General features: G+C 29.4%; 2 protein-coding genes across 2 annotated transcripts in view; both read left to right on the forward strand.

Moving 5' to 3' along the window:
• The first annotated feature begins 1,306 nt into the window (after positions 1-1,306).
• On the forward strand, positions 1,307-11,716 carry LOC126741243 (uncharacterized). The gene is made up of 7 exons (XM_050447621.1): positions 1,307-1,587; positions 5,753-6,037; positions 6,379-6,528; positions 8,568-8,800; positions 8,930-9,182; positions 9,236-9,507; positions 11,575-11,716. The coding sequence occupies exons 1-7, from the start codon at positions 1,430-1,432 to the stop codon at positions 11,634-11,636; spliced, it is 1,413 nt and encodes a 470-aa protein (XP_050303578.1). The 5' UTR covers positions 1,307-1,429; the 3' UTR covers positions 11,637-11,716.
• Positions 11,717-16,221: 4,505 nt separating this feature from the next.
• LOC126741067 (uncharacterized) overlaps positions 16,222-21,918 on the forward strand; it is a 29,392-nt gene continuing 23,695 nt past the window's right edge. Inside the window, exon 1 of the mRNA XM_050447371.1 lies at positions 16,222-16,382. The gene's annotated coding sequence lies outside the window, so the exon portion shown is untranslated. The remainder of the gene's footprint in view (positions 16,383-21,918) is intronic.

The raw sequence follows: 21,918 nt of genomic DNA on the forward strand, positions 1-21,918 counted from the left end.
ATTGCTCCAAAAGTCTAACATAGATCTATTAAAAGTTAAACTGTACCTGGTGTTTGTCATTCATATTAGATATAGTAATAAATCTTTGACGATCTACTTTAATGCCAAGAAAAGACTCGATCTTGATCCTTACCATTTATTCTGATACCAACCAGCGGTATTGTTGATACAATCCTAAGTAATTTCATTCAGATGTCATCGACGGAAAGGATCTTGGTTATTCTCAAAGCCTACAGGCAAATCCGTTATGATGGCCAAGCCCCAGTAAAATATACAGCTATCAATTTCTCAATTAATTTATTTTGATCAGTAGAGATTTTACGACTTTTTCTCTTCTTCCAATATGTATAATCTTTTACAAATTACCTGAAGGAGTATGTTTGAGATATTTCAAAGTACTGTCTTATAGATTAAGATAAGTACAAGCACAATAAGAAATAAGCTCGCGGAGATTTGACAAAGTCGACATCTATCATTATAGATGTGATGTTGGGCTATATAGATAGAATCTAATCTACTAAAACCGACTTAATTTTTAATAAATCACTTCAGATCAAAATAATAAAAAAACACAAAAAAAACTTGATGACTTGACTAATTGTTAAAATACTAGTTCTTCCTTCTTTTTAATTCATATTTATGTGAATAATTTGCCTTAAAATCAAGTGACCATAATTTATGTTTTGGCGCATAAATTTTAGATGGCACCGCAGTTAATCATTCCGAAACAAGTAGAAAATTAATATTTTCGCACTGATTTCAGAAAGAAACTACTCCTTATTCTTTTATTAAAAACTGTATCGGAATGCATACATTTTATATACTCGTATAAAAAATTACTTTTTATTGATATGTATGTTAGATCTATTGAAAAAAGAAATTGATGACAATTAAATTGAGATATTACAGGAAGTTTAATCTAGGGTTAAAGTCACTCTTGCGGGTGTTGTTGATAGTTCAAAATTATATGCAAGAAAGTTTTTCGAGAAAAAAAATTAACGGGTTTAAACATGCTTTTTAATGAGCATTAAATTATTTTTTATTCTTATCATTTATTTATTTATTATAAATTTTAATTATAAAATTAAAATTGTAAAATAAATCATTTATAAAAATACTTTGTACTCTAACAATTTAAATGGTCATAGCAAACATACCTACCTATACTGTCTCAAAAGAAAAACATTTTTTTATTGTTTATTTAATTATTTCACCATTTACCATCGTACTAAACTAAGAAGGGAGTACCAAATGCACATTTATAACCACAATCTTCACTGCTCTTGGACCCATTTCACTCTTGGGCAACTTAACTTTCTTCGCCGAGAAGTTGGTTGTTTATTTTTGACGGTTTTGCGGTAATGTTGCAATAAGTAAATATTAATTTAAATAAGCCTTCTGGTCTAAATATTTAAGCAAGAAAAATAATATGAAAATCGTTTTTGTGATATGTGTCGTAGTGTGTCTTAGTGAGATTTTATGTCAAAATCTTAATCCAGATTTTCAAAGTGATACTAGTAATAGTGGAGATGAATTTAATTTATATGACCATGGCCGTTTGTTGGACAAAATTGATGATAATAAAAGGTAGGTTCATTTTAATTTCAATATGAGTAAATTCGCCACTTTTCGTATTATATTTTTATATGACGATAAACTATTTTTTGGGGTTTCATGTTTATATAAAGGGTGTATCTCCAGGAAATACATCATCGTCTGTATTAGGAAAAATCTGAAAATTTGACAGTATACTTAAGACAATTAAGTCAAAACTCGACTAAATTACTTTTAAGATAGCGGTACTTATCAGCTTCGAAGGAAATCTTTATATTTTGGTCGGGTTCCTTGTAGGGGTGAACCAAGTTTAATAAATTTTATATAAATGATTAATTGTTAATATCGATAAATATTAATACAGGTAGATTGGTCAAGCAGAATAAATGAAAATATATATAAATAAAATTTAATAAATCGTCTAAGATGATTTGTTTCAAATGGTCAATAATATATCATGCCGGGACGAAAATCTAGTACTGTCAGATCTGGAGAGCGGGATGGCCAAAGATGTGGTTCATTGTTGGCTACCTATTAATAGTTAAATATATTTTTAATTAAATAAATTTAACTAAATACATTTTCTAGGTACAATTTCAAAATTGTGCAAGACGTTCTTATAACGCTTTTGCCTAGAAATTATCTTCATAAAAATCTCTGTCATTCTATGCACAATAAACATTAAATTGCCAAGACTTGAAAATTTAAATGAATGCACATTTGTGTCGCTCAAGTAATGGGAATTTCCACGATTAAAATCCCATTTTTTGAAAACATCACTTCGTTCGTCCAGATATAATAATCCATAAAAAATATTTACTTGAAATCGAAGAAAAATTAATTCATAGAATTCTACTCGCGAAAAATCGGTCTTATACCGATATGAAAAAGATATATGGATAAAACTGAAAAAAAGATATATGGATGAACCATGAAAAAGATATATGGATAAAACTTGTAAAAATTCAGAGATTGGAGGGACACAAAGTCAATGGTCGTAGATTATGTTTATTTTTTAAAAAACTATTACACGCGTTTCACCCTAAGGCATCATCAGATCTAAAAGTAGAAAGCAATCATAGTATAAGAAATAGGTGTTTTTGTAAAATTATTATTTTTAATAACTAAGATATTCCCGATTCTAATGCTATTTGCATTAATGCAAGAATTTCATTTTTCTTGGGTATGCCACAAAATATTCCAAATTTGCAATTTCAATATTTTCATTGTTAACTACTAGTTTATTTTTCTGCAAAATTTCATGACAGTACTTTGTGATGGTTTCTGTTTTCCGGAAATTGAGTCGCAAATATACATATCCTTGAAATAATTTTCATATGTATAATTTAATTGTTCCTGCATGATTTATTATTAACAATTTGCAACTAATAAATAGTGACATTATTGTATCACTAACACTTGTTGTTTTTAAACGCCGCGCCGTCATTGCCAACTAATACAATCTATATAAACCATAAGTATTCTTACTATGAAATACTATTAATTGCAAATACTTTAAAAATTACAAAATTTCTATCTATAAAGTCTATTAAAATTGGGTTTGCTATACAAGGAACCCTAACAAAAAATAATGATAAATGTTTGTTTATGGGAAAAAAATTATAATTTCTTAATGGTCTGCAAACTTCATTTTTTACATAAAAACTTAAATATGTTAAAACAATTAGACTATGGATATTATCCACCAGAACTATTTAGTTGACTCCTACTTCCGGTATAACCGGTAACGTGCATTTTTTGCGTGTTTTGTCATATTAGTTTTTACTTTACAAGTTTTAAAAACAATAATTGTTTTGTATTATGTTCTATATTTATATTTTTAATTGAATTTAATTATTTATTTTTGCTTAAAATAACATTGCTTTGGAACAAAAAGAAAATTACACATGAAAGAAAAATTAAAAAAGAAAAGGTCATGAGAAATTTGTTGTAATACACGGAAAATGTCAAAAAGCTTAAAATGCTTAGACTAGGCAAAGAAAGGCCTGAAAAGGAAACTGTTGTTAAATACCAAGTATTAACTGTCGCTAAAAATCTAATTTTTTAATCAGACTTTTATATCCCATAAGCTGGCAAAGCCCTTAAACATTTCATTTGAAACAAATAAATTATAAGATTTTGTATTGGAGAATGATGGAGAAATGGATGCATGATAAAAAAATTAATTTATGCTTGCAAATGAAAGATTATATATATATATACTGTAATTCTAAAATATACTGTACAAAAGTTTTAAAAATTAATAAAAATTAACACACGTTCAAAATAGTACCCGCCAACTTCAAAACGCAATAATTGTTTGCCTCAAAAATGATTTAGTACACCAAGCAAGAGCTTTTGTACTGACGGTTTTACAAGCCCTTTTGATGCATTATCTATACTTACCTTAATATTAAATGCTAATCGAAACCAAATAACAAGATAATAAATTAAATTTTCAATTACTAAATTCTCAATTAAGAAGAAGAAGTTACCCGCGCATAAGATAAATTATTGGCATTTTTATTTTTCTTCTAAAAACTGATGTAATTAATTTTTTTTTTACAGTCAAAAACAAATTATTTCTTATACAGGGTCATTCTTAACCTATACGCATAAAGTTGGTAAGTGATTGCTGATGACAACTATATTTACGGAGTTAACAAACTATCTGAAATAAAAACAAAAAAAAACGTAAATTTTATGAATTGAATGTGCATTTAATTTGAAACTGTTTGAAGTTCCTTCGATGATTTTTAATACATAATTGAGCTCGCCTAATCCACGAGTTTGATACCCTGGGCGTTACCAAGGAACAACGAAAAATCGATAAAATGAAAAATGAAAATTATAAGTAAAAGGAAACACTGAAAATGCCTACAAAATAAAAAAAAAATTACGTCAAGTTAATGTCTAAATTAAATAAAATTTTACTTTTAAAATACCGTTTAATTTATATTTTCAACTTCTTGAAAACATAAAATAAGTGATAAAAGTCCAAGATATAAAAATGTACAGAGATGAAATATCCAGAAAATATTTTAGATGCGAATCAAATAAGAATGAGTTCATTCTTAAAGAAAATGAGAAAATTAAAAATATAAGACATAAGCTACAGTTAACACTCACACCCAATTAAAATCTAAAAAAATATCAGAAACACAACATATTTTAAAGAATTTTTTCTTTAGAAAATTTATTTTCCTTTCTATAATTTTAAGTAGCTTAAAAAATTATTTAATTGAAATTTGATTGTCATTTCTCAAAGTTTTCACTTGTTGCCAAATTATGAAGAACAAATTCTTAAACAGATTACTATTAACAAATATCTCGAGATTTTCACTATTTATTGCTTTTTCATTTTAATATTCAGTTAAACGTTTAACGTTCAACTAAACTTGGCTGTTGGACTAAGATACCCGAAAACTTCTGACATCTTGCTGGCTTATAGTATATTGCCAGAGTTTTGCTCATGCTGCTACGTTTTTAACGGTATTATATATTCTGGGCAAGTAATTTTTAAAACTGGAAAAGTTATAATATAAAAAAAGTATCTTATAATATATTGCATTATATGAAGAATTAGTTTTATATATTTTATTTATTATTTTTACGCTTAAAAATATATAAAACAATAGAATCAATTATTTAGGTTATTTTTACATTCTTTTGTTTTCATTTCATGTTATGCTTATCTGCGAATTGTAATCGATGTCTTTAAAAATTATAAAAACCTAATAAACATTTATTATTTAGAGTTTAATTAATAAAGTCTGTCTTTTTATTGTTAAGTGAAGAGAAAGTGTAGGACTAAAAAAAATTAAACCGATCATATTCCAGGGCTGGAAATACCAGGTTACAATTTCATAACAATAATAAATATATATGGTAAACAAATAATAAAATTATTAAATAAAAAACATTATACAAACAGGCAGTAATAGGATAGTAGTAAAATGTATTTTTAGTTTTAATATATAGAAGTAAATATGTATATTTTACCACTCTCCGTTTGTTGTATATTTTGCTGTTGTTATAAAGAGATTATTTTCAGTATTGTATATATTGTAGTATTCAGTATTGATTATTTTCAGTATTATATTACTTATTATTATTAATATTGACCATTATTATGTTTTGATAATGCGCATTTGCTCTAAAACGAAAAAGTAGTATTCTAAAATAAATTAATTTTTAGGGTGGAAGCCAATGACAGAAGTTTTCCTTCAGTCATAGATATAAACAAAAATGACCAAGAAGAATTAAGAAAGCAATCTCTAAAAGAGTTTCTTGAATCTTTTGCAAAGAAATACAATGCCAAAAAAAATACAAACGAAAGACCCGGTGAAAATAATTTAGCTCAAAATCTAGAGGAACCAAGTCAAAGCTATACCGAACATGCGAATATTCGAGACAAATCTATAAATAATTGGTCCTTATTGGGTGTTAACAGACACAAAAATCCTTATGATGATAAAATGGGGTAAGTTCATAACATTAGTTGCGTTAAAAATATTAAGGCGTTTGAGCTTTATGTTTTAAAAAATACGCTTTTATTAAGCTGCTATAATTCCTTAGCGTTACAAAAATATTTTCATAAGTTAGAATAAGCGTCATGATTTTGATTTTTCTATTAAAATATTGCTGCTAAATCTTATTACATCTATTTACTTTACTGCATGTTATGTGACAAAGAGTATTTTAATTCAATTAATCAATCAGGTGTATATCCAAACTTCAATCAGCCTTTAGTTAATTAGCCTTTAATTAAATTAAATGTTCAACCTATTTTAGTTTCATAATATTTTTAAAATTCTTTTGTAGGTGGGTAAGCTTGGAACCTATACCCTGGTCAATTTCCAAAATATCAAAGTGGCAAAGTAAGTACAAGCCGTCTACTGAAATGCCTTGGGATGATCATGGAGCTATCAGTAGCCAAAGACCATATCTGCAAGATGATCAGGATTATGACAGGTTTGTGTATACATTTTAAACAAGTCTTGCAAATTAAGCTAAAGATATTTGTTTATTGCACAAAATATAGAAAGTTATAAATATCGCACAGTTCATAGACATGCTCATAGAGTATTCAAAATATCTTTAAATACTTTAAACAAATATGAACGTGGCTTTTTATGGCTTTATAAAGTGACCTTTATAGATATTTCGAAATTAAAAAAACTCGTGCATTATCTCAAAGAGATCTACGTAAGTAGAGAAAAAATAATAAAACACCAAGTCTCGGTCTCAAAACATTAAAAAAAACATTTTTTTATTTTGAGACCAAGACTTGGGGTTTTTATCATTTTTCTCTAAATATTTCAAAAGACGAATGAAGAAAAACGATTTTTTCTAGATAGAAAAACGGTGTGTTTTGTATTGCTTATAGCGATATAAAACTATTTAAAAAAAAATCTTTCTCACAAAAATGACTTGATAAAATAACACAAAAAACACTGATAAAAATAATTAAAAAACAAATTGGTTAATTAATAAAACAATTTTCAAAATTTGAAATATCTTAGAATTGGGAAAAAAAGTAGAAAAATCTAATATTTAAAATAAATACTAAATAAATCGTGTTTTATATAAGCTTACATTATGCTTACTTAAAAATAAAAAAAAGGGATATTTTAGACTTTTTATATTTATATTGTATTTATTGGCATATGTATCTTTTGCTCATGGGATTCAATTAACACTTAATTAAATTTTCTCTAATGGAAAGGTGATTTATATTTTTATCTAATTATTAAACTTAATTAAAATTAAAATCAACTCCTTTCGCCGTTTAGAATGCGTAATTTTAGTTAGCTTTTTAAAATAGATGTTTTATTAAAAGCGGAAGAATAGCTGCATTGTTAGTAGAAAATCTTTTGAAATAAAAAGCTGGCTTTTGTACTTCAAGCAATTATTTTATTTAAATAGACAAAACGCCTTCGACCTTTAGGCCATCTTTAGTTCCAATTGTTAATTGTATAGGACGTTCAACTGCGGCTTCTAGTTTGGAAGTTATAAAAGCATGGAAATATACATTGTATAAGCCACAATGGATACCTTTCATCACATACTCTCAATATTAAATAAAAGAATTAAAATTAGTTTTTACTTAGAGTAAGAAGCACATTAGATTTTTATGTACCTGACAAGCACATAAGAATATAACGAGTTTATAAAAAACAAAGTAAAATAACATTATATTTCAGTAAGACCATTACAGTGAATTTTTGTTTTGAACCATAGATGAGACACGTGCATTTGTGTTTAATGGAATACCGTTGTTTTAGATTGGAAACTAGTGGCTAAATATGTCAAGTACAAGGCCAAAAAAATATATACTACATACCAAACTAATACGAAAAGACGTAATGTTAACTTAATCTCACAAATCCCGAATATAAAATAAAGTCATCAACTTCGTGTAAAGTGTAAATAAAAATATAGGTTTGAATACCTTAAATGCTAATAATTAAAATTAAAAAAGTCAACCAAACTCAAAAAAGTCGATTATACAAAGTTCTAATAGAAATATACATTAAAAAATTATTATTACTGAAAATATTACCAATTTAAAAATGCGGCATAACTAAAATGGACATGATCTTCACTTCTTAATAAGAATGGCCCAATAAATGCATAAATGTATAATACCGTTACAATCAAATTTTACAAGGGATCTAGGGATCACTTTAGACTTGATAAAATCTACATATTATTACTTCTTAAGTTGAAAGACTAAGGTGCCTTCCAGATTTAAAATGATTCTTTAACGGCAAATTATTAATAGAAATCACTACAAATTTATAATTACTACATTATTGAGATGAAATGATAATATATCTCATAAATCTTCATTAATGCTACATCGCGACAATAGTGAAGACCTATGCCCAAAGACTTTTTCCATGATCTTTATGAATAAAAAGAAAACTTTTAATATTAATGTTTTTCTATGCTTGGCTATAGAAAAGTTATAAAAGTATCCTCAATAAAACTTAAGCCCATATTTTTAGACCAGTATCAATAACACCACCTAGTCCATACCATTACCACAGACCAACACAATCATCTGATAGATACGACACTAATATCTATGATCATATAGAGATATCCCGACCTAGGCCGACCTTTACTACGATTTCTTCCAGACCTACTGCATATTATGAAAATAAAGTTCACGTTCAAGCACATTTACCATCTTACAATTGGTATGGAAGTACTACCATGCGACCGAATGGTCATAAAAGTAAGTATATTAAAATTCTCTAAGAAAATTAATAAATTACCAATTTAAATCATATCCAACGTTAACCAATTTTAAAACTAGCTTTCGGATGATAGCCAAATGTTTTCGAAATAAATATTTGCTTTACAGGAAAAAATTGTAATGATCATAATGAACAAATAATTACTGATGGGCTGCCGTCCAACTTTCCATCTAACACTTATGACCACATAAGAAGAAAAAGCACTGAAAAAGAAATACAGACTGAATCTCACCCTTTCAACGGAGAAGGTGAATGGGTGTTGCTATCGACCACTAAAGGATATAAGCACCCAAGGAACGGACAAAGATCTTTATCGTCTGATCTTAGTATCAAACCTGTACATACCTTAAGAACTTCAAAGTAAGTTAAATTTTTTTTTGAATATCAATATTAAAGATTTTTTTAATTTTCAGAGGTATTCAGTTAACAGTTCTGCCGCCTCTTAAAGGTTCTAATGTTAACATGACTACGTCACACGGTGGTTTGTTGCAAGTAGAGTCTACTTTCGAAAGTGTAGAGCAAGCCAAGCAAAAATTTGATAAAAAACAGCACACTCTAAAAGTCAAATCTAAGAGGAAACGCAGGAGAACAAAGAAAAATGGTAATAGTGTAACACAAAAGGATAGTCAAAACAGGCAAACAACGCCACACTATGGAGATCCTGGAGCAGTAATGGCGGCAGTAGGTAATAATATTCAGGATGTGAATTAGTGTGATTTAAATTAAATTCCTACTTAATTTTAAAAACTCTATACGGTATATTATGAGATAATTATTTGGCAGATTCACCACTTTTTTTGTTGTTTAAATACTATTTTATAATTAGTCGTTTAAAAACTTAACTATAATAATTATAAGTAGAATCTTTCTTCCATTTTATATTATGCTTAAACTCACAAGGCACAAAGTCCTTGTCACAAATATGCTGATTATTTTATTATGGTGATCAATGTTTATTTTCATAAATTACTAAATATTTTATATTTAAACTTTTAAAATAATGTAAAAATCCTTATTTTTTAATAAGCTTAATAATATAAAATAAAAACTAAATAAAATTGATTATGAAGATTTCAAGTCACGATTGTAACTACTTATATTACTTCTATTTATTAATATAAGTAGTCAACTCGAGTTCATATAATGTCTACATAATAATACTACATATAAGTTTTATGTGTATTTAACTTTAAGGTCGAAGTAACGAAGCAACCCTTTAAGGTTATTTTAAAGTCAAACCGTTTTTTCAATGAGAAATGGCATTTTTTATTTCGGAAGTATGAAGGGCCAAAGATCTTGCATTGAGATATGTATTTGACTTCATCATTATGACGGGGTCATTAATGACGCCTTAAGGTCGTTTCAAGGGCAATCTCCATTTGCAACGATTTATTTCATTTAGTTTTGAAAGAAGGTGGAGTTTCACTGGCTATCCGCGATTACTTATTTGTAAATTCCTAGTTACCCTTAATCTTCCAAAGGGCTTTCCTTCATCTGCAACCTGAGGACGCGCTGTGCATTGTAAAATAAAATAAAAAGTTTTTTCGTTTTTTTAATATTTTTAAAATTTTTTTAAAATGTTTTTTTTTATTTTTATATAAATCAATTAAATAACTAACTATTTATCAGCCAGTTTGTGGATATTTAACAGTATGTTCGATCTCTCGAGCATACATTCAAAGTTATTGTTCTCAGATGATAGAAAGTTTGACAGAAAGCTAATCTGTCATAAAAATTAGTTACTGCACGTCTGGTCATTTCAGCATCAATAAGCCCAGCTTCTTGTATGATTCTCTATCTTAGTTCTTGCAAATTTTTTATTGAGTTTTCTAAACTCATTCTTTTAAATAAGCCCATAAAAAATATTTAAGCGGAGCTAAGTCAGGTGAACGTGAAGGCCATTCAATCGCTTCACTTAACCCCAGTCATCGATTAAGAAAGCTTTCATTTAACAACCCTATTACGTCCCTTCCATACAGTGCTGGAGCACCATCTTGGTAAAACCTAGAATTATTAAAGTTTTTATTTGTTCTTTCTAATGTAATTCTCTGTCTGTTCTTTTCGTCTAATTTTAAGTATTATTTAATCTCTTAAAAGTCATGAAAAATGATCTAATTAATGTATTGTTTAAAATGCCTGCCCAAACTCTTAATTTCTGGGGTATTGGGTATGACAATTATCCAGTTTCTTAAGCGCGTAGTCTGAAACTAATGAACCAAGCGAGATATTACTTTTGTTATCTTGATCTTATGAACAGGATATTGTTGTTGCACATTGGGTTATTTAATGTAGAGAAAACCTACTCACACAGACCGATATCTTATTGCACTATCGCATCACCATCTAACCAAAGTGTCATCAGTCGTGGACTTCTCTAAAAAACTGATAAGAGAATATCCATAAGAACTAAGAAACATCAATGATTGCCAAAATTCTGTACACTAATTTCTTGTTTTACTAACGAAAAATGGGCAATATAGTAGGAAATATAGCAACCCATAACTAACACAAAATAAATCCAGAAGTATTTTATCATGTATTAATATACAATTTTTTTGCTAATTATCATTTTCCTTTCCGCATAGTAAAAACAAGTTTACCTCAAAGTATTTAATTTTAAATGAATAAGACTGAGCGCTTTGCAAAACATGCTTAAAATTTTCAATAGTGCAATCTACAGTCTGTAAGCCTTGCACATTATAAATTTTATATTTAAATTATACTAAAATCGATAATATTTTGTATATTCTAGGAGCTGGAATGATTCCTGCTACTATGGCGATGATGATGCCTATGGCTCTGAGTGGAGGCTAGTTTAAGATTTATCAACTCAAGCATATTTAAATAAGAATTATTTATTTCTTAGTAATAATTAAAAGTAATAATTTGATAAATACAGTTATTTTATTTATGAAATAATTAAACTAGTTTTATTTCATTAGTTTCCTTTCTAATAATCCTATAATCATGTTTAGTTTGCCTTGCACTATCGACAATTCGATATTACCGTATAAAATATTAAATGTTTTCATATGATTTGTTCATGATATCGTAGAGTATGAAATATAATCGTTAAATGACAAGTTTGTGAATTTAAGTCTATTTTTAAACCCTTATAGTAGTTATCACAACTTGAAAAATCCAGAACATCGTATGTTCAATAAAAAACCTAAGATTTTTCCAGTTTGATAAAAAACGGAAATTTAATAATCGATGCTTGTTTAGATATTTATTAGTGAAGATTTTCTCCTAACTATATATAATTTTTAATTATAAGAAGTAAATAAGAATGCGTTTTTAAAATTTTATGGTTAAATTAGTCTAGACTTAAAAAATTACTTTAATGTATAATACCTTATAAATTATTAGTTTGCTTAACTTATTAAAGCCGTTTATAATAGAGTGTGTTCGGCAAGACTTACGGCTTTGTATGTGACAATTTAAAGAAGCTCTCACACTAATTCAATCAATTTTCCAAAAAAGAGGTATTTTTTGAATTTAATGAAAGGACATTAAGCTTTCTCTTAAATGGTGCCTCGTTTATTAAATTTATTCTGCAGGTTAAAAATAAATCGGGTAAACTTGCAGGCCATTCATTTCCTTTCGCATCATATCTCTTCATTCCTTATTCTCTTCCTCCCAATAACGAAGAACAAAGAATCACGTTAGATAGAAATATTTTTCTTAAATACTTTCATTATTTTTTATCATTTTAATTAAGACTGAAGTAACATACTACAATAAGTCTAAGCAAGATTACTTGAGGTACGGCAGATTGTATTGCTCTCCACTAAACTATGCTCAACAGTAATTTTTTGTGGCTCATAACAAACATCCTGCATCTTATATTTTTCGCTTGGGGTGATGTGAACTAGTAACATCAATTTTATTGATTGATAGTACCAGTAAGAAAAATACCATTTGTCTAGGAAATAAGTATAAAAGTTAACTGGAACCTTTACAGTTATTTCATAAAACTATAAACGTTTTTTATCACTAATTTATTTTACATGAATTTTCTTACTAATTTCGGAATGTACTATCTAAAAGTCTCTCATAGAGCAAAGTTCCAATTACTCTTCCTATTAAATGATTAAAGCGCATTAAGTCAATTATTTTATTTTCTCTGCAATACAACAAAGAATTTTTATTGAATTTAAAGATAAATAAAGCACAGAAATAACGAACTATCAATTACTCTACTAAAGATAAATCGAATTATCGACCAATGTTATTTCAAAAATATTTTTTAGGTCACAACATAAACGAAAGATCAGGGCTAAAAATTGAAAATTCTATTTGATCGACATTTTTATAAATAAACTGTTCCGATCCTTTTTCATACATATATGTATTAAATATAAAGTTTATTACTGATTCCCTTCCTTTATTTGCCCTATATACTACGACCAAAAGATTATATAGATAGATATTGTAGGGTTAAGTGATGTGTTTGTTTTTAGAAGGGCTAACATAGTGCTGTTAAAAGATTAAAACTTTTATTGTTAAGTCGAATTAAAAATACGCGTCAAACTTTAAAAAGATCATGTATCATCGGCTTTACAGGAAATTAACTTAATTGAATTATTTTGTATATTCTTCAAATTTCTGCTAAATAATTACATTCTAAACACTGTTATATCCTACTTATGACATATAGCGTAAAAAAAAACATATTTTAGAGTGCTTCTATAAATAATTTAAAAATGTTACATTTGACGACGTCTTATTTTTCAACTTCTTTGCAAACATTTTTATTATAAGTAAACATCTGTTTTTAGCATATTACCATTAGATCACAACGGACTTTGCACTTCTTATAATAGGTGTAGGATAAATTATAACTTCTGTGTACCCAGATAGTATTCAGGCTATTTAAGCTCTAGAAAGGTCTGATATAAATCTCACGTAAGAAATTCGCCTCTTAATCATATCGAAGTTTAGGCCCTGTGGGTTGAAGAGCTGATCCGAATTCATGTAATTGTTACCCTCTACTCTACTGTATACCGGAACTCGGATTAATCAAAATGATCCTTTCACCTTCAATGTATCCTTCTTCTTCCTATCCGTATCCTATTCCGGAGTATATAAATATTTTAAAATGGGAACAGAGTCTGTATAGTATCTATTATTCAAAAGTAAAATATTTCTGTAGGTGAAATCATCGCATGCACCAGCTATTTTTAATTCATCTTATAAGATTTCTTTATAAAAGTTTTACTATTAAAAAAAATAAATTCTGCTAATTAAATTAATAAAATGTAGTACATTAATAAATAGTCGTACTAAGTATTAGTTTAGATAAAATTTGTAATATCGGAACAATATTATTAATAACTGATAAATATTGTTACAGATCAAAATATGTAATAATAGTCAAGTTTTATTTTAAAATTCGCTTTCTCGATTAGTCTGTATAATGTATATAATGAGGCGAACAAAATAATTAATTCAATAATTTTTCATAACACGTCTGTCAAAAATTTGACATTCGTACTTTTTATTCAGTAGAAAAACGGCTTATATACTTTAAAATACATTTAAATAACAATAATCTATCATTTTTCTCATTTTCTGAGATTGTTCGATGTGCCTGGAAGTATTTTGCTTATGGAGTTTTAACATCACATTAAAAATAAAATTAACAGTTCTAGTATTAAGGTAACTAAGGTCTTTAAACAAAATCTATGGAAATGAAAAAGAATTAGTCTTAAGAAAATGTTACTTTAAATACATGAGTGGTTACTATAATAGCTTTAAAGATGTAGTTGATTAATTATCTTCCTTTTAATAGCCTTTAGAGAGCTGCGAGTCTTGGTTACCGAAAGAACTTAAAAAAAAACTGTCAATGACTGCGACAAGCGTAACATAAATATCTTAAAGCTGAAAAGCAAAGAATGTAAATCCAAACATGATAACTTATTATATATCTTGATGAAACATTATTCAATGCAGTCATGTTTAATAATCCATCGAAATATCGATGAAAAAAAAATTTTTATATTCTAAATCACAAGTAGGTAAGTGCACATTAGGTACTGAAAAAACTACACATTATTGACAATATGAAGAAACGTTAAACAGTTGTGTCTTTTCCCACATTACTACATTTGCTATAGGATGTATGAGCCAAAAATTAAAATCTAGGGTAAAACTGTTCAGAAAATCTTTATCTTATTACAGGCCTAGCCTTAAGTTAGAAGTGTATAAGCATTTATTATTAAGTAAAGGTAATATGATCTCTAAATATATATTTTTTTATACGAATTTTCAATGTCATTCATTAATCAACATAAATTATATACATTAAAATTAATTACTACATGCTGATAAAACATGATAGTAAATAATTGGATTTATTGGTCTGTCTAGTAATTTTGAAATTCGCTTCCTCTTTCCCTTCATAGTGTTATTAGAGTATCATGGAATCTTTTGAGAAGATCGTACGTGTCAAGAAAATATGTAGCGATCGTCTAAATATAGTTTCAAGCATCAATTTTTAATCTGATTTTATATTAATATTTATAAAAACTAACACATATAGATTTCTATTTAGAATGTCATTCAGGAGATCCTTTGGCTACCGACAGAGAATATGTAATTGATGTTCGGTGTGTCACTTGAAGTGTATTATGATACTTGAAAAACCAGGTTAGGTAGAGGGTGCATCTGCTGGTCTTCCTGAAGAAATTTTACATGAAAGTAATTTGTAACACGCTGTATTCTCCCTTCCTTGGCACGATCCCAATGACCATGACCCAACATCTTGTGACTGTTCTGTAAAATTCGTATATTGTGTGAGCAGCACATATTATTCTGCCTTTATGTTGAGCGCCAAAAATAAAACGGAAAGAAGCTACAGTGGATATGTTTGAAACAGTACATTGGATTTGGTTAGGTTAGTTTTAATGAAGAGATAATATTAACCTATAAATTATTGGGGAAAAGAGTGGAAGAGCAAACTAATATCAAGGTTTAGTAGATATTATCATTATATCAAGAATAAACAGTTATTTTAACATAGAAAAGTCTCTAATAATATTTTTTATGTACTTATGCTAAATAGCTTAGTAATTATTATTCAAGAGTTTGAATAACTTTGTTGGCAGAGTCCTTTTAGTCAAAACCCACATTTATTACCAAAATTGTCAATTCATCCCTATCCTACACATACATGTTACGTAAATAGCAAATCCGTCGATAAAAAACGACCATTAGTTATCCGTTCTTTATCAATGGCTAAAAATATTCGAGCCCCACCACCAAAATTTCAATTCACCCAGTTTCCCGATAGGAATGATGATGCCGTCGACGCGTCCCCAGCGTTTGAAAGAGCTGCGCATGCTGGTGACGTCAATACGCCTCCACATTCCACACTTAGTCTGGCGGTTGAAATGAAACGGGGATGTAATACTGTAGCTATGATTTTCCACTATACCGTAATACGAAAACATTCTGGACTCTATTTAAGAAAAAATATATTTTAAGTGATTGAAATTATTGGTAGTTAGTGGATTTCTTACCATAAAGTCACTGTGTTGCCCTCCGAGAGCAGTTTAGGTGGGTGAGTTGCAACACTTGGTTCTTCAAAAAAATCTAATTGATTATTTGAAAAAAAAACATTTATTAGCCTTGTATTATTATTTTACAAAATCGAAATGTCCTGCTTTCAGATAGTCCAAATCACGTTTATATTTGAAGAGACCTTCTCTTTTTATATGACGTCATTTAAGGCAAATTTAAATAGGGATGACATGACATGCACGTTACAGCTTTAAAGCATTGTTTTGTCTTTATTCTAAAGCTGCTGTTTTAAGAATTTTGACAAATTATAACAAAAGAAAAGTACTATAGTTACATTAAAAATATATTTTTTTAAATTTTGCACTAATATACATTTAAATAGAGCGATCATTTTTTAATAATTTACCGAGTAGCAGTATAAATAAAATATAATTTTATCTTTAACGGGACAAACCGTTTAATGATAGTATTTATCTCACCACAAGCAAAATGCGCACGACGCAGCCATGCATTTGACAGGCTTGTAATTTTAACAAAGAATTTTGTATAAATACAACGACACATGGGTAACATTTGCGTAATATTTCAAAAAAATTGTACCTAACAATATTATTCATATACAGTATTTCCATGCCAAATACGTCAAAAGAGTTTAGCATCAAAATTAATCATATGAAAATTAAAAATGTTATATAAGAGGCAAGTTATAAATCAGATGCAAAATATATAAGTGGTGTATTGATTAATCGTATTTAACTTATGATAATTTATCGCTAAAAATATAATGTATTTATTGCAATTTTTTTTATTCCGTGGTATTAAATGTACCTAAATGCTAAAATTTAAAACCTTTTAATAATAAAATAAATTAATAGACAACACGTTTCATTTTTAAATGTCAGTTTGTCAAAAAACAAAACTATAAAAAGAGAGCACATTTTCATTGCCTATTTGCTGCTTGGCACCGTTGCATATTATTCGTTGGATAAATGATATTTTGTATAATTTTGTTTCAAGTTACGTAAGTATATGGTCAAACTTTAAAATTTATATAAGCATATTCAGCAAAAAAAATATATGGGGCATTATGCTAACAATACATTTTTTTTTATTTAGACGTACTTTTAATTATAAAAACGGACTAATTTGGTAGTAAGTAATTTTTAAATAAAGTCATGAGGGTTGAGGAAGAACTCTTAACCCATATTTAGAAAAGAAATATATACGAATGACCTCTCTTTATTTGTTTTCACATTAACAAAAATATAATTCTATTATTAATTTTTAGTTTTTTTTTTCTTACTTTCTACATTCTTGTTGAGAAAAAAAATGCATATTCCACGTTCATAAGTTAAAAATAAAAAACTAAAACTAGAAAACTACGCCAATATATAGAGAAACCACAAATGTAAATTCATAATGAATCCTAGACCTAGAGACATATGAGATAGAAGAGGCTATAAAAGAAACGAAAAACAATAAGGCACCTAGCCCAGACGAATTAATGGCAGAGAAGCTAAAGGAAGGCAAAAAAGTAATATTGAATTTGGGAGAGAGCCAAAGGGGATGTTGTGCATATACGGCTCCTAATGGACCCCTCATGTCTTACCGAAGGTTACCAGGGGTCAAAGGTCTTGGGAAATCCAATAAGGCGCTTCAGCTTAAGAAATGTTATGTCGCTGGGTACACTGTAAGTATTGCCCAGTTATTTGAGACTTGGATGCGTGAGTCTTAAGTGCCAGTGTTCGGTTAAAAGACCCAAAACTAACCAAATTTAAGTCATCTCTTTAAGCGCAATAATTGTCAAGTGCTGGGCTCGCAAGTTGGGCTCTGTTTTATGCCAGGTAGTTCCGACTATCTTTCTATCAAGCAGGCTCTTTAGTGATGTGACAACTACATAATTCGCAATACCGACTATAAGTCAAGTTTCTCGTTATCAGCATCACATAAGGTGCAGCGCTGAACATCCTCCTGAGTTTGCCGGAACTCACACTGTGGATTTAGAGGAAAGCGGTATGGCCGTTGCAGGGCATATATCCATCATCAAATTGGTAGAGAAAGAAATGCCAATTCTGCTGCCCCTCAAGGCAAAGCTAGAAGACACTTATAATAGCCGGGTCATCATCATCATATTATGCTTAGATGGATAATATTGTCAATTAAAAAAATATATAAAATTCACAAGCATAAAATAGCATTCCCTTTTTTACTTAAAAAAAACATAAAGCATCACTAGACACACCCGTCTAGAATTATAAAAATAGGAATAAAAATAAAATTGAAAATTAAGACTTACTCAGTAGATTATCCTTGGTTGTCCAATAAAATTGCATTCGTATACCCGCACTACTATAGCTGCATTCGATTAACGCGCACTAGTTTAGACGCTAGTAATTTCGGTCATTCCTGAAAGTCATTTTCACTAAACATTTGTCACTAAAAATTGCGGCTAACTCGTGTCGTTTGTCAATGGGCTGGTTAAGGGTTAATAATAGGGTTTGAAGCGGCAGCATCTCTTCTTAACAGGGCCAAGTTAATCATAGAAACAGCAAGCTCACGAGTTATCTGCTTCCTAATATGCTTCTTGTACATTTGAAAGGACTTTATGATCACCATCACAATAAGCAAAATAACTATTATGTACAAAATTGCTTTAACGTCCTTTGTAATGTTGTATTTTTGCTCCTGCACTACAAAGTTTGAATCGACTACCCCATTTTCTGTCAAATCTTGGTGAGTGGATTTGCTTTGCCCCATTTTGCTGATTTGCTTATCGCCAGTACATTGCAATATATTTGGAAAAATGAGTAAAAAAAGAAACACTTTACTTTTAATCGGGCCCAAAATAATCTTTTTCTTCAACAAAACTTATTATTTCTCCATGATTCGACTGGCCAAGGGTCGCCATGTAATAGCCGGGTACTAAGGGCAAGTAAAACAAAGAAGATTCCCCATCTAAAACTGTTTATTGAATGAATTGAAAAATATTTCCAATCAAAAGCAATTGAACAGCGTCACAGTTACCTAATTAGACACGAACTGCGATATAGCTTATTTTGCAAAAAGCTGCTATACTAGGTCGACTAATTATTACAACCAACTATTAATGTTTATAATAAATAAAATGTAACCTACTTTGCATTTAAAGAATTTGCCTAATATTATTAATAATTCCTTTACACACTGTACGGCTAGGAGGTTCCTTTAAGTTTGACATAGCAAGCAGGGAAGAATGACGTAATACAAAGGCTCGATACACAGATGGTTCAAGAATCGACAGGGCTGTCACGAGCTGGAGTATATTGTAGTAACACCGATCGAGGACAAGCGTTCTTGCTTAAAAGATAGTCTTGTCTTTTAAGCGAAAATGAGACTAATAAAAATCCGACCGCCAAGCTGCCTTAACGGCCATCTAAGCGATCCAAGAACTCAAAACCCAGAAAAACAGTCGGACTTGTGTAGGGTTCTGGGATACTGAGATACAGTGGAGCAAAGAGCAATAAGCGGAGTTCGCTATGATCGTCACTTTTCCACCGATTCGATCCGAGCCCTACCTTGGAATAAGTAATATTACATACATACATTTTTCATACCCTAGACAGCTGGACGTGGGAAAAGACTTGAGAAAATTGAAGTAGGAATAGCGGTTCCCGACATGCCGAAGAGCTTCTATCAAAGGCAACTAAAGCTAGGATAGCGTGGTTTGTATCCCGGCAGTGATGGTTGACAGCAGATCTGACTGAAGTCCTAACATGTTATGGTAGACTCAATCGACTTCGGCATATCTCAGGAGTGGTGCCTAATTCGCTGTGCCCTTGTTGAGGCGTGGCGGAGGAAACTGAATATCATTTTATAGGAGAATACGAAGGGACTTTTAAGCCCACCCACCAAACTCTGTCCTCTCCACTATTACTACTATAACTCATTACCAACATTAACTGGTATGTATCAAGCTGAATCTTCGAACCTTTCTTTACTAGTTTCTGTAGAACCTCTATACACTTCCATATAAACTTGAAGGTCACTTTTTCCACCTTAATGACGGCTCTGTTATTCAAACAGATTGATACATCTGTATTACAGCGTCCATAATTTAGTTTTTCTGTCTGCATATTAGCACATCGAATTCTTCAGCATAGAAGACATTGGCGTGGTTCTTAAGCAAGTAGTTCTGGTATATGGGACCTTACCAGGCTCTATAGCCAACTATAAAAAAGTTCTTTATTCCAAAATTCCTAGAAACTGTAACGAAAGCATACTGATATTTAAAAGAAGACTAAACCCACATCAAAAATTATGGTATCATATAGCTACTTCAAGTTTAAAAAACTGTTCAAAGAGAGTATCACTAATTACTATTTCAGGTCAAAAATAAGTGCTAGAAAATAGAACGTCTAAATATGAGTAGGCTAGATTTCGAAAAGAATATAGTGCATCTGCGTATCTCAGAAAACTCAAATAAATATATTCTAAGCATGTTTTTTACCTTTATCGACTATGAGAAGACAACCTATAGCTATGGGTTCTAGGCGGTTCCTAATACTATAAATAACTGCAGAACAGCTTTTCGCCATAAATAGCTAACATATAATCTATATAAAAATGCAGCAATGATAATAAACCTACGAAAAAGTACAGACCTACAATGTGATGTAATAATGTCTTCGCGCTTATCTTGGAGAATTTAACTCACAAGACTAGTCAAACAGTAGCATAAACATCAAAAAAAAAAAAATACATCTGCGATTAACTGATAATATCGTAGGAATAACAAACTATGACCTAATTAATTACAGCTTAAGAAAAAATAGGATTAAAAATTAATTTGCTGAAGATAAGGAAAAAACATTAAATAGCTTCGGATATTGTCATTTTTGGATACAACCTAAGGAAAAAAACTAAACTAATCGAGAAATTAGATTTGAATTACTTTTTTCTTTGGGACATTTCGTTAAAGTTTCTTGCTCCTAAAGTTTGGGCCAAGATAACAGAAAAACTCATCAAACGATAGAGGATTTATGTAATCAAATAATACAAAATGGCACCAATGCCAGTAAAATAACATAATTTTAAGGTCGTTTTTTGGACATAGATATGATCTAAAATACGTTGATCCAAACAACGATCTACGTCGTACAAACTTTCTGTCTCTCTGTCCTTTTGACATTTATCTCAGATAATCTTTATAACGTCTTTAGTTTAACCTTAAAAATCTATTTAAAAATATATAAATTATTATCTACTATAAATATATTAGACACTAATGAAACTTTTGATAGTAAGAATATACACGGCTGGCAAATTTCGTTTTTGGATGCCGAGATACCGATGCATTAACATAACAGCAAGAAAAAATCAAAAGCCAAGCCTTCAGTTAAGGGAGAAAAATAATGAGTTACCGTTTATCTACTTGCGTTGAAAGGGAAAATGTATTTTTGAGTAGTGAACACTCCTTGCAATACAATTCGGGACCGATCAGATGTCTTCGTCAGTTGTTGTTGAGTTGTGTCGTATATTCTTGCCAATCCTCTCTCGCTTCTTAATCTTCATTACATGTAATTAACTTGGTCAA

The sequence above is a fragment of the Anthonomus grandis genome, chromosome 10, assembly GCF_022605725.1.
Source record: "Anthonomus grandis grandis chromosome 10, icAntGran1.3, whole genome shotgun sequence".
Lineage (NCBI taxonomy): Eukaryota > Metazoa > Arthropoda > Insecta > Coleoptera > Curculionidae > Anthonomus > Anthonomus grandis.

Bases quoted from the DNA above. Each gene is read 5' to 3' on its own strand.
- LOC126741243 (XM_050447621.1), top strand. From the start codon at position 1,430: ATGAAAATCGTTTTTGTGATATGTGTCGTAGTGTGTCTTAGTGAGATT. The intron at 6,038-6,378 runs GTAAGTTCATAA...ATTCTTTTGTAG, and splicing joins CCTTATGATGATAAAATGGG to GTGGGTAAGCTTGGAACCTA. The intron at 9,183-9,235 runs GTAAGTTAAATT...TTTAATTTTCAG, and splicing joins CATACCTTAAGAACTTCAAA to AGGTATTCAGTTAACAGTTC.